This window comes from Carcharhinus amblyrhynchos, chromosome 21 (genome assembly GCF_965287045.1).
Source record: "Carcharhinus amblyrhynchos chromosome 21, sCarAmb.v2.hapA, whole genome shotgun sequence".
In the NCBI taxonomy this organism is placed as follows: Eukaryota; Metazoa; Chordata; class Chondrichthyes; order Carcharhiniformes; family Carcharhinidae; genus Carcharhinus; species Carcharhinus amblyrhynchos.
The window spans coordinates 28,114,669-28,128,831 of NC_137344.1; the positions used below are offsets into that span (position 1 = coordinate 28,114,669).

General features: G+C 41.4%; 1 protein-coding gene across 2 annotated transcripts in view; it reads right to left on the reverse strand.

Moving 5' to 3' along the window:
• Positions 1-14,163, reverse strand: part of mgat5b (alpha-1,6-mannosylglycoprotein 6-beta-N-acetylglucosaminyltransferase B) — an 834,607-nt gene that overhangs the window by 377,112 nt on the left and 443,332 nt on the right. For both annotated transcript variants that reach the window (XM_080208895.1, XM_080208894.1), the window contains exon 5: positions 9,930-10,003. In XM_080208895.1, coding sequence (XP_080065021.1) covers positions 9,930-10,003 — 74 coding nt within the window. The remainder of the gene's footprint in view (positions 1-9,929; positions 10,004-14,163) is intronic.

Here is a 14,163-nt window from a genome sequence, read left to right on the forward strand (position 1 = left end):
CAGCCAAGCTCTATTGTCTTTAGTTATTACAGGACAGTGGTACAAATGCATAATATTTGCAGCCTTACACTGAGAAATAGTCAGAACATATTTTTATTCTTTATTAAGTTATAGTTCAAATGGATTTTATTTTTACTCATGTTCTGCTGGATGTAAAAGTGACCATGTCGCTTTATGACATAATTTGAAACGATGGTTATTAAAGTATATTACTGTTCATTAGGAGAAGCAAACCAGTCATAAATAATCTTCAAACTCTCCCGGATCCTGCATTTCATTATGAGATGCAGCTTAAACATTTCCTGTCGCCTGCCCTCATACAGGCTTGTTTTGATGGTCAATAACAAAATGGTGGCACATGCTGCGAGCTTGAAAAAAGCCATCGACAAAGATTTAGTGATCTCTCCAGCATGGATCTGCTCTTTCCTCAGGTCAGTTTGAATCTGGCAATATATCAAGGGAATCTCCAGGCATCCAGCAACAATGATGCCACCAAGAAGGGTAATCTACCAACCACATTAAGTGGGTGCATAAGTGTCCAAGCAGGAAGTAAAATTTTGCAAAGGCAAAGATACCCGATTAGGACGTGCACATGGGATGAAGGTAGTAGCTGAAATGTCATAAGTAAATTTGAAAACATTGTGTTAAGAATATGTATTTTTATCGTAATGGAAGAATTTGACACTTCATAAATGTAAGATTAGGGGATCAGAGAAGCAGTTCATCAGTAATTATGAATTTAGTACACTATTGAAACCTAGTTACTCCTGATTCAACAAGGTGTAGCCTTTTCGAGGACCTCATTACAGTGAGACTAATAAAACAAAAGTACAATTTCCTGTTGGTTCAGTAATTTTTAATTGATCATACTCTGTGAGGACCTTCAAGAGCATAGCCTACAGGGAAGCATAGAATCGCTGATAGCAAATGATGGATTTTTGTGTTTTAAGTGCAGATACACAGATTCCAGAACTTGCTGTCACTTTCAGAGGAGCGATGACAGGGAAGGCTGACAATTTAATTGTCATTACAACAACCCAATCCAGGCCAATATCTCAGAACATCCTCTCAGCCTCACAATAACACCAACGTGATTGTTTTTCATTTCACTGATTCAGCCACCTTTGAGCTGCATTTGATTTAGGATATATTTACACTACAAGCCTGCCATCAGTACAAAGTGTTTTTTTTACCGTGCACCAGACCTAAGCTTCAACGTTTAAAGTCCAGCTTGACTCTACAGTAAAGCACAAGAGTTTTGCACAGATGTTGCACCAGAATGAAAGCATATCTTAAGATTGGCAAATTTGTTCAGAATTATGGACAATTTTGGGCTGTGGATTGTCACACTTGTGTGACGTGCCCGTGGCGGTATTATAAAAATGGGCATCCTTTGCTTTAAAATTAAAAGGGCAACATAGCATATGGACAATTTAATACTAAAGCAAAATACTGTGGATGCTGGAATCTGAAACAAGAACAGAAAATGCTGGAAAATCTCAGCAGGTCTGACAACATCTGTGGGGAGAGAATATAGCCAACGTTTTGAGATTGGATGACCCTTGATGGCTATTGAGGATTAGGTGACATTCTATGATTTCCGCAGACAAAGGATTAACCCATGTTTTTGGAAAGTTCTTAAAATGTAAATGACCATGGATGGGATGGTCCTTCCTTTAGCAGACATTCACATTGTGAAAACAACTTGTGAAATTATATCACCAATGACTGCAGGGATTGGAGAGGGGGATGGGGAGTAGTGGCAAGGGTGCAGGCAGTAGTTAGACAGTTTCAAACGCAAGGACCTAGGGGGCTGGTCGGTGCCCTGGCTCAGTGTTTAAAATGAAGTTTCTTATCATCTAGACTGAGCAGCTAGAGCTGCAGGCCTGACAGACTAGTTTTAAAAAAAAAAATTGGATTTATCAGGCTGATAGACCAGATCTGTAAAAACAGGAACCATCAGTGGCAATTTTGCTAGTTGTTGTGTTGCTCTTCTAATCTTCAGGCAGCTTCAAGGTTTCAATTTTCACATTTGAAAAGCCCCCTATGAAATCAAACAACTGTCTGAAGGGGATGCGTGCTTGGTTCAAAAATGGTATGTTAAATCCCCAGAACTTTAGAATCAATTGGATGGTGTGTGGGTGGGGTGTGTGGGTGGGCAGGTGCAATGTGGAGAAACAACAGAAGGTTTGGGGGTTGATGAGCAGTTGAAGGTTTGGAAGGAAGGTTGGAGGAGTGGTTTTTGGGGGACATGAGAGGGCAAGTGGGGAGATGACGGATTGTGGGGTTGAGGAGAGGTTAAAAATGTGGTCAAGGGATGTTGGGATAGTTTAAAGTGACAAATTGGATATTGGTATGGGAAGAAGTTTGGACTGTGAGTTGAGGTAGATTGAAGATTTAAGGCAAGGTTGGAGTGGGGTTTATGAGGAGGTTGGAGAGGGGTGGGGAAGAGATTGGGAAGTTGGTAGGGGTAGAGGGGTAGCAGAGAGGTTGAAAGGGGGTTGTAGGGAACATTGGAATGAGTGCCTGGGAAGGAGGTTAGATGCGGGGACGTTAGCTACAGATCTGAAGTGTTTTATAAATGTAGCGATTTCTTTGTAGCCACTTCTCTAACATCAGTTCATTAATCTGAGATTCGTTATCCTTAGAGAATCAGCATTGGGCCTACAATTTCATCATTGCTATAGTCACTGCACATGATTCCCAATAATCTTTCCCATGACTTCAATCCTTCTATTTACTTACCTAGTCCTTCTATCTACTTATCTATTATCCTACTATGCCTCGGCGATTTTCATGAATTTTTAGATGTATTTAACATCATGGTAAAGTTGCATTACACCATAAATGCCGAAAATACATTGTAGTGGGAAGCAACAGTCAGCAAAATCCTTAGACTCTAATCAAGGAAACACAGATACAATTGTGAACCAGTCTGCATCCTCAGGCCTCCTAAAAGTTGTGCTGCACAAGGACACCTGGAGGCTTCAACGCTTCTCACTGACAGTGGAGACCTGTGTTGATCAATAATTTCATTTTGTTACATAAGAGTCATTTGATCTTTCTACCTGTGAGATTATTGATAAAATAGAATTCAATTACACCACTTACATGGAATAATTATATTGAATAATATCATACACCCAAGCAAAATTAAGTCTTTTACTCCTATAGAATGGACAAGATCTTGTGCAGTTTATCCAGGTTGCAATTCTTGAATCCTATTTATTTATTAGTCACAAAATAGGCTTACATTAACATTGCAATGAAGTTACTATGAAAATTCTTTAGTCGCCACACTCTGGTGCCTGTTCGGTTATCCAAGGGAGAATTTAGCATGGCCAATGAAGCTATCCTGAACATCTTTGGACTGTGAGGGGAAACCAGAGCACCTGGAGGAAAATCCACGCAGGCACACGGAGAACATGCAAACTGCACAAGCTGGGAATCGAAGCCAGGTCCCTGGTGCTGTGAGGCAGCAGTGTTGACCACCATGCCACCATGCCACCCCTAAATATGACTTTACAGTCACCAGGCAGGATTTTATGGCCTCACTCGGGCGAGACTGGAAATTCCTGCCCAAGAGCAACGGATATTTCTGTTGTCAGAACCTCGCCTGCTCCGATTCCGTGGTGGGCGAGATGGTAGAGTTCCGGTCACCATATCCATATGGTGCAATGTGCAGAACATGTTCATTTTACTGTGACGTTTCTGTGATTGGTGAACTGACTGTTGAATCTTGAGGGGAGAAAATATCGAGTGTGATAGAGGGGAGTTTAAAGTGCGGGGTGGGGTAGAGGAATAAAAGGCCCACAAACAGTAGAAGCTCCTGGTCCATAATTTCTCTCTGGTTTGACTGACTGGATATTTACTGAAACTCAAAATGAAAAGCCCCACGAGACGCAGTGTCTGCCAGCTTGAACTTGACCAAGAAAGGTGCAGAGAGTCTAATCTATCACAAGCTGATGTTAAAACCCCAGTGTGTAGTGCGCTTTTAACTTCAGAGCTGTTATGAGGGCAATGCAAGCATTAATCATGCGGATGGTCACATGACTGAAACCAACCTCTGATGAACTCCAAGAATGAGGGAGGAACAGATCAGTCTGCAAACCAACAAGGGGAAGAAACATTCTCTGGCAAGAAGAAAGAACCTTGCCTCACAACCAGTCAAGCCAGATATGAATGTTTGTGCACCTGAAAAGCTTTACCTCCACAAACCTTGGCCACAACTTTTCATCTGGAGACCCAGAGGCTCCCAAACTCTGGTCATCCAAATAACTATGAGAGAGAATCCACACTGCTAAATGGGTACACTTTTAAAAGGACTGCAATTTGGACACATTTTCTTTCACTAATAAGCTAGCTGCATGCTTCATCTCTAGAATCCATCTTTCCTTGTGTGCATAAGGGAATGAATGTATTTCATTCCGTTCACATTTCCACAGAATCTCTACATTGCAGAAGGAGGCCATTTGGCTCCTTAAGTCTGCACCAACTCTGTGAAAGAGCACTTGCCCAGGCCACACCCCGCCCGCCCTATTGCTGTAACCTACTCATCTTTGGATAGTAAGTGGCAAGTCAACGTGGCCAAGATCACCTCACCCGCACATCCTTGGACTGTGGGTCAAAACCGAGCACCTGGAGGAAACCCATGCAGACACAGGTAGAATGTACAAATTCCACAAAGTCACCCAAGGCCAGAATTGAACCCAGGTGCTTGGTATTGTAAGGTCACAATGCTAACCATTGTGCAACCCCCACCACATTTCTGAATGTTGTGTGAATAACCATTATCTTTTCTTTTGATTTACCTTACCTGAAAGTCTAACATCATGTTGATTACTGAGAACCACCAGGCAAAAGGCTTTAAAACATTCCCTCAGAAAAACATCTTGTTGTGAACAAACACAAGGAGAGGTGAAAGGACGAGGGGGGGTTGGAGTTATCCCACCATCTCTTTATTCATAACAGGGCTCATTATGTGCTAGGAATTTGGTCATGTTTAACCAAGTATATTCTATATTGGACCATAACCTGACAGAAAGAGAAGACTCTCAGAACTGTCAGTTCAGAGGCCAGCAACGACAGCATGTTCGCCCACTGAAATGTGGAATGTTATATCTAAATAAGTTTGCAGCTGAAATGTTCTTTGAAACAGAATGCCATTGTCATAATTATCATTGTGTACTTGTCCTGATAAATATTATGCGTCATGCCACTCACAATCAGCAGCCTTCGAGTGTGACTTTGCTGTTGACGAAGCTAGGCTTTGAAAAGGTGCTCAGGGTGTCTATTTTCTCAACTGCTGAGTGAGTAGAGTTCTGTGCATGCATATAAAGGAGCTTGTAAAGTGTCACTTATATTAAGTGACAGCCTGCAATATATTTCAAGTGCTGACAGCAACTACAGAGTGTCAGGCTAGGACTGAAATTTGGCTGCAACCTATTTTGGACACGTTTAGTCTCAGAGCATCAATTCTCTTCCACAACAATGGTTTGCAGAAAATGATGCTTTCTATGCTTTGTGGTTGACCTCAAGCATTCACGACTCAGGTAAGGTCAATACCAATACTGTGGAATATAAGCATTGTACATGACTAAAATATAGTTTAAAGAAAGATAGGAACGGCAGATCAACATTGCTAGTCACAGGGTATATAGACTGGATAGAGGTGAAATTAGAAAAACGGGGTGTTGCAATGTTAAAGAGAGTTGCAGCAGTGAGGAGCGATGGTCTGCTGGAAGGGTCATCAAATTGAAGTGAAGAACAAAAATGGCAAAAGCACGTTGCTTGAAGTTGACGATATATCCCCAAAGGGTTGAAAGGGGATACAAAATCAAATATATAGGCAAATATCTGAAAAAGTTAAAACCAATACAGTAGTAATAGTAGGAGACTTTAGTTACCTTTATATGAACTGGAGCTGATTCAGTGTAAAAGACATGGAGGGTGCAAGACCCTTCAAATGCATTGAGGAGAATGTTTTAGCCAGCACACAATAAACCCAGCAAGAGGGAGTTCTGGTTTTAGTTTTGAGAATAAATCCGGGCAAGCAAAAATGGTTTAAGTGGGAGAGCGCACAAATTTATGAACATATGAATTAGGAGCATAAGTAGACCATTCAGTCCATTGAACCTGCTGTGCCACTGAATGAGATCATGGCTGGTCTAATTGCATTTTAAATTCCACGTTCCCATCTATCCTCGATAACCTTTGATTCTCTTACCTAGCAAGAATCCATCTACGTCTACCTTAAAAATATTTAATGGCCCCGGCCTTCACTGCCTTCTGAGGCAATGGCTGGAATTTGACCATCCCACCCACCACGGGAATTGAAGCAGGTGAGGGGCAGACCACGGAAAGGTGTGTTGACCTCGGGCAGGAATTTACAGTTTGGGATGAGGGAGGCTGTAAAATCCCACCCCGAGCGTTCCAAAGTTGCACAATTCACTCAGAGGAAACGGGAAGATTGTGAACATTGGTTTAAAAAGAGGAGAAAGGGATTGACTAAATATTCAGAAATTTGTAAGCCTAAAGATGGTTTTTCTAACTTATTGGAAAAACAATTGAAGCTCAGTATTAATCATCATTTAAAAAGATACAAATGAACGGTGGACAGTTAGCATCGACACGTTTACAGAAGGTCATGCCCGACTAACGGCATTGAATTTTCTGAGAAGGTAGCAAGGAGGATAATTGAGAGTAGGATGTTTGGTGCGCTCTAAATGGATTTAAGCCAACATTTTGACATGGTAGGCAGGTCAGGAAAGTAAAAGCCCAGTGGATCCAGGGGAAAGTAGCAAGTTGCATTCAAGTTGGCTCAGGGAAGGAAGCAAAGATTTATGGTGGCTGGGTTGTGTGTGACTGGAAGATTGCTTCCACTGGGGTTTTACAGGGTTCAAAATTCCAGTGAACAGCTAGAACCCAAGCATTTGTGGCATTCACAGCCTGAAAATGATCTGTTTATTCCTACTCTCTGATATCTGTCTGTTAACTAATTCTCATTTTATGTCAATATACCATCTCCAATCCTATCTCTAATGGACCACGTGGGACCTTATTGAAAGCTTTCCGAAAATTCAGATACAGCACATTGTTAGAGCGGATGGTGATTGTTGAGCTATTCAAATCTCAAATGAAGCTGGAAAAACCTGCTAGAATGGCTTTGCAATTTGTGAGGAGGTTTCCCAAAATCAGGAAGCAACTTCTCAGACGCATTGTGAAAACTTTAATATAAAGTGAAATATTTATTAAATTATGGGAATTTTGAAAAAATTATACTTAAACGCAAGAACACCATGACCCAATACTTGGCCTAATAGCTCAGAGTAACCACACCACACCCTCCCCCCCCCCGCCCCCAACCTTTCAATTCAACAGTCCTTATAGATATTTTTAATCTTCAAAATTCCATTAAGTTTGCCACACAGTGCCCTGCATCAGGTGTTCTCTGAGGGTGACAGAAAACCGTCTGTCTGTGTTTGGCCTTGTCTGCTTTCGGTCTTTGTTAAGATCTCACCAACCACCACCACCCACATAGTCTTCAATTATCCATTAAGTCTGTTTTTTTCTCTTTGATCTTACCTTCCTAGAATCCTTTCGAAGTTTTCTGAATTGACAAACGCTTTTTTATAAACATCATTTCAAAAGTAACCTTACCCGATCTTTCCTAATGTCTTTACAGTCTTCCAGATATAGGCTCCCTTTTGAATCACAATAGCCAACTTCAAACCACCTGTTTCTTTGCTTTATGTAAATTCTTCTGCAAGTTCTCGTGGCCTCCTCAGTTCATTAACATATCAAACTACTTACCTTCACATTTTTCTTAATGATATTTACAGGCTTTGTCTCTAATCTCATTAAATCAGTCACACCCCCCAAAATTTTGTATTCCAGTATTTACGATATGACAGCGATATACCAAAAAATAGTAAGACTCTGTTTTCCTGACAACATTGACTAGTTTTCCCGACAACATTGACTAGTTTTCCCATTATCTATTCCACGGGTTACATCCTGAAAAAAGCTCCAACAAGTTTGTAGAACATGATTTCCTTTTCATAAATCGAATGCCCAATCCTATCATTATTTTTTGTGTCCAATTATCACATCCACTCTAATAGATTCTAGCATTTTCCCTACTACTGATATCAGGCAAACAGGTCTATCATTCCCTGTTTTCTCTGTTTCTACTTCCATAGTTGTGGGGTTATTTTTGTTATTTTTCAATCTGCACACCAAAATATATCAAATTTTGGAAGATGTCCACCAATGTATCCATTATTTCATAGCCAACACTTGCAACACTCTGGGATATAGATCATCAGATCCAGAGATATATATTAACTTTCAGTCCCATTAATTTCTCCAATTCTACTCTTTTACCAAAATTTTCTTTCAGCTATTTCAGTTTGTCATTCTTGCTTGCCCCTTGATTCTTTAGTATTTCTGAGAAGGTTCTTGGATCTCCCTCTGTGAAACTGGGCCCAAAGTGTTTCTGTAGTTTCTCCATCATTTCCTTATTCCAAATTATAAATTCTTCTGTCTCTGCTTGTAATAGGCCCGCCTCAACTTTTCCAGCTTACATACTCTCAAAGCTTTTACAATCCATTTTTATGATTCTCGCTGGTTTACTCTCAGATTCTGTTTTCTCTTTATCAGTTTCTTGCTCCTCCTCTGCTGAATTCTAAACAGAATTGCCACTTCACAATGAAAATAGCACACACAGGCACTGCCAAGCAGGAGATGGGATGATAATGTTGGGAAATAGCGGACTCACAATCCTTGTCCCAAGGATGAAAATCTGCTTCCTGGTGCATGCACGTGCATAGTCAAGCTCAAGAAATTCCTGTCCAATTTCTCCACATTTGCTATGCCTGTATTACACAGAGACCTCCAGCTTGTAAGCACATGAAAGGCATATGCTAGGCCCATTAGTTTATAGTAACCACACCAGAATAAGTTAGGGTTTGTTGATTCAAATGAAAATGACTTTTTTTAATGCTATGATAAGCCTTAATTACTACCAAATAATTGCTCAGACACTGAAAATTTACATTTAGAAGTGTGATGTCTTAATCTGACACATTTTAATTATTGTTACAGATTTTAAAAATCTTACTTATTTTACTTTTCCTTTCTCTCTATTTATTCCAACCTTTTCATAAGTTCATAAGGTATTAGGAGTAGAATTAGGCCATTCAGCCCATCGAGTCCACTCCACCATTCAATCATGGCAGATATGCTCCTCGTCTCCATTTTCCTGCCTTCCGCCATAACCTTTCACACATTACCAGTTAAATATCTGTCTAATTCTTCCTTAACTTTAGTCTGTCCCAGCATCCACCGCACTTTGGATAGCCAATTCCACAGATCCATAACCTTTGGGAGAAGTAGTTTTTCTTCAACTCTGTTTTAAATTTGCTACCCCTTATCCTAAGACTATGACCTCTTGTCCTAGAATGCCTCACCAGTGGAAGCATCCATTCCACGTCTACTTTATCCATATCTTTTATCATTTTGAATACCTCAATTTGATCTCCCCTCATTGCCTCATAGGCCTAAACTGTTCAATCTCTCTTCATGTGACAAACCCCTCATCTCTGGAATCAATCTAGTGAACCTCCTCTGAACTGCCTCCAATACATCTTTCCTCAAATATATCAGCATTTAACTCTTTCTGTTGCACGATTTCAGAGTTTGTAAGTAATTTCACACAGCTCATTCTGTTCCTGACTGTTTTTGCTTTCATTCTGAATGTTTACTGTGCTAAAATCACACAACTCTGATGATGCAGTAATTATTTCTGGCTCATATTTTGATTGCACACAGGAAATTTGGATCCCTGGGAATTTTGCGTTGATTGTATGGTCACCCTTTTAAGCAAGATTTAGGAAAAATCCAAAAAAGAAATAAGAGCGATTACTCACCTCTATCTTCCCAAGGCAGTCAGGGAATTTCGGATCTTTGGGAATTTCACATTGGATGCCATCCTTTCCCTTTGCTGTTTGGCGCCAACATTTTAAAGAAAGTACATGAAAGCAGATTAGAATTTTTTTGTTTTACACAATTTAGCTTGCAGAATATAATTATTAATTCCAGTTTGTAGTGGAGTTGGAAATTACTGAGCGGTAAATGTATTTGTTTCCAATGATTCCTCCACATTCTTCCACTGCCTTACTTTGAGATCCACTCAAGTAACTTCTCAGAGGTCTGTGTCTCCCAGTCAGCTTCCCTTTATTTACAAACTCAATTCCACTGCTAAGAGTGCTTCAGCTACAAAGTCAGAATCCAGAGCGTCAGTAACCCTGACACTCTCAATATATATAATACATACATACAGGTGAGACTCCCTGATTGGGCAGGTAATTGTTACCTCAAATCAAGCAGCTCATACTCCACAGGCCAAACTCATGGGCCTCACTGAGAACATTATATTCACCTCTACCTTTTCTTCATTCTGTTCACTATAATTATCTTAGTATCTCTTAGGTTAACCTCATCATCTTCCAAAAAACGTGGGCAGCATGCTGGCACGATGCTGGGCACTGCTGCTTCACAGTGCCAGGGTCCCAGGTTCATTTACGACCTCGGTCACTGTCATTGTGGAGCTTACACTTTCTCTCTGCGTTGGTTTCCTCCGGGTGATCCAGTTTCCTCCCACGGTTTAAAGATGTGTGGGTTAGGTTGATTGGACACGGTAAATTAACCCTAGTATCAGGGGGGTTGGCAGGGAGAATGCATGGGGTTACAGGAATAGGGCCTGACTGGGATTGTGGTCGGTACAGATTTGATGGGCCGAATGGCCTCCTTCTGAATGGTAGGGATTCTAATGTTCAGCCCAACACTGTGGAATTCCTTTCTTTGACTCTTAACTTTACCCAACAACGTGTGAACGTTTTTACAGCTAGACTTGGCATTATCTAATTATCACTTCCTGCATTATCTCCTTTCCTGTTTCACTCTTTTCAATCTGCCCGAGTCTTTGTCTAGATTACTCAATAAAAACTAAACCTATTTAAATCCTCTACTGATGAAATCAGTCAACAGGAACAGAGCTATTGGGTTTTTCATTGATGTCCAAATTCCTACTGAAGGTGTTCTCCTCACCTACTGTTGTGGACTCAGAAAATACTATTGTGCATACAGACCTGGTTTACAGTTGATTAATTTACTCAAGAAATTTACCAAAATGACTGCAAGTTAAAAGATTAATTATGGAGTCTAAAAGATAATAATTATAGCCTGAAAAATGCAATTATCATTTTAATAAATTGCAAAAAAAGCAGATATTTAATCTAACTGTGTGTAAGTTATAGACTGTACGACTGAAGGTCAGTGACTGATAAAGTTTGCTCTGTGGTCAGCTAAAGTAGTTGTTGTGGGAATATCCTCATGCATGGTGATTCTTAGCTAATGACATTCAACATTTCAGCTACAAGTTCTTATGTTGGCCAAGGATTGAATCATATTTTGTCAATAATACAGTTATAATTGTACTGTACCGGGAGGCACGGTAGCACAGTGGTTAGCACTGCTGCTTCACAACTCCGGGGTCCTGGGTTCGATTCTTGGCTCGAGTCACTGTCTGTGTGGAGTTTGCATATTCTCCTTGTGTCTGCATGGGTTTCCTCTGGATACTCCAGTTTCCTCCCACAGTCCAAAGACGTGCGGGTTAGGTTGATTGGCCATGCTAAGAAATTGCCCCTTTAGTGTCCAGGGTAGCAGAGATTAGAGGGATTAGTGGGTATGATGTGTGGGTAGGGCCTGAGTGGGATTGTGTTCGGTGCAGACTCGATAGGCTGAAGGGCCTCTTTCTGCACGGCAGGGTTCTATGTTCTATAATGGAGGTTTGTTAACCAGACACGTTGGGCTAATTTTTCATGGTCCCAAACAGGAGTTTTAAAGTTTATTAATTAGTGTCACAAGTAGGCTTATATTAACACTGCAATGAAGTTACTGTGAAAATCCCCTAGTCGCCAAACTCCAGCGCCTGTTTGGGTACACTGAGGGAGAATTTAGCACCGCCAATGCACTTAACCAGCACGTCTTTTAGACTGTGGGAGGAAACCGGAGCATCCGGAGGAAACCCACGCAGACACGGGGAGAACATGCAAACTCCACAATACAGAGACTCAAGCCAGGAATCGAACCCAGGTCCCTAGCGCTTTGAGGCTGCAGTGCTAACCACTTTGCCACCGGACAAATCAGAGGCGTGAACAAAGAAAAACGGTCGCATGTTCTACCTCTGTCCCCATGTCTGGCTGTTTTCGCAAGATGTGGGTATGCCGGCGTTGGACTGGCGTAAACACAGTAAAAAGTCTGACAACACCAGGTTTTAGTCCAACCTGTTTATTTGATAATATACTCACAAGCTTTTGGGGTTAGCCCCTTCGTCAGGTGAATGGAGAGTTCTGGCCTCAGACAGAGCATATAAAGCACAGACAGTTTAGAGATTACTGATTAGAATGCGAATCCTTACACCTAACCTGCTGTAAAAACAGCAGGTTTTTACAGCAGGTTAGGTGTAAGGATTTGCATTCTAATCAGTAATCTCTAAACAGTCTGTGCTTTATATGCTCTGTCTGAGGCCAGAACTCTCCATTCACCTGACGAAGGGGCTAACCCCGAAAACTTGTGAGTATATTATCAAATAAACAGGTTGGACTAAAACCTGGTGTTGTCAGACTTTTTACTGTGTTTTCGCAAGGACAGGGGCTGCAGCCGGTCACGGAACCTGCCCAAACCTACAAAGGAGGCAAATGTTGTGGGGATGTTGACAGTCTGAGCCATGTAAGATTTTTTAAAATTTTCATGGAGGTGGCTGGTCTTGAACAGCTGTTGGGCTTACAGCAGCTACATGGAGATGTGAAGCAGGGATTTGGGGCTGGTGTTTGAAAGGTAAGTAAAATGTTTTGCCTCCCTTCCAGTTCATCATGAAATTCTCTACTATGAGTTTTCTCTGTGTTGTGTAAGATGAGTTATGGCAGTGCTGTGATGTAACTATCCCTTAAACCATATGTTTGCCAGCTTATCATTTCTTCCAAGTGGAAAGCTGTCAGATTCAACACCTTAAATGTGAGAAAGCTTTTAGATGAGTTTAAAGCATATAATGGATAAAAAGGTAATTGAAAGGGTAGCTTAGTATGATATCAAAATCTAAATGTTTATTTTTTTCCCATCGCTTTTATGTATTCAGTCTAGATATCTATTGAGAGAGCAATTCTGAAGTCTGTTTACTTGTGTTTTACAGGCTAGTCAATGGTCTCTGACTGAGAATATGGGTTCTGAGGTGGCACAGTACCACATTGGTTAGCACAGCTGCTTCACAGCGCCAGGGACCCAGGTTCAATTTCCAACTTGGGTCACTGTCTGTGTGGAGTCTGCACATTCTCCCTGTGTCTTTGTGGGCTTTCTCTGAGTGCTCAGGTTCCCTTCCACAGTGTGGATTAGGTGCATTGACCATGCTAAATTGACCCTAGTTTTGGAGGGATTAACAGGGTAAGTATGTGGAAATACAGCGATAGGGTGGGATTGTTGTCAGTGCAGACTTGATGGGCTGAATAGCCTCCTTCTGTACCACAGGGTTTCTATAATTCCACAAGTCCAGTTCATAAAGTTGAGAGTAGATAATGGAGGGATGATAATAGGGAGCAAGGATTGAGGATGAGATGGTGAAGGGGTTAAGGATGAGGAAGATGTGGATGTGTGGGGCTGAAGGAGTGGAGAAGTTGAGCGTGACTGGGTGAGGGCTGTAAGTGTAAGGGGCGTATGGGATGAGGTGGTGAGGGGAGATTTAAAGTGGCCTGAAGATTCAGTTGTATAGGGGTAAGCTATTGAAAGCCAGGCCGAGGTTCTTTGGGAACAGAGGTGAACCTTTAAACCTACCTCAGCTCCTGCCTCCAGGTCACTAGGGGGGGGCCAGACCCTTGCCTGCTGGCTGCCTCAAGATGGAGGCGGGTTTGCTTGGCAGGATTAGTCCCGCCTCCAATATAAAAACCTGGCCCATCAGCCTTGTTTCTCTTTCCCCTGATATTGCTTGACGTGCTGGCTGTTTTTCAGCATTTCCTGTTTTTAATTTCAAATTTCCAGGGTCTACAATATGCTACTGCTGAGGATGCAACAAATTGCTCGTTAGTGATCAACCCATTAATAATACTTCTA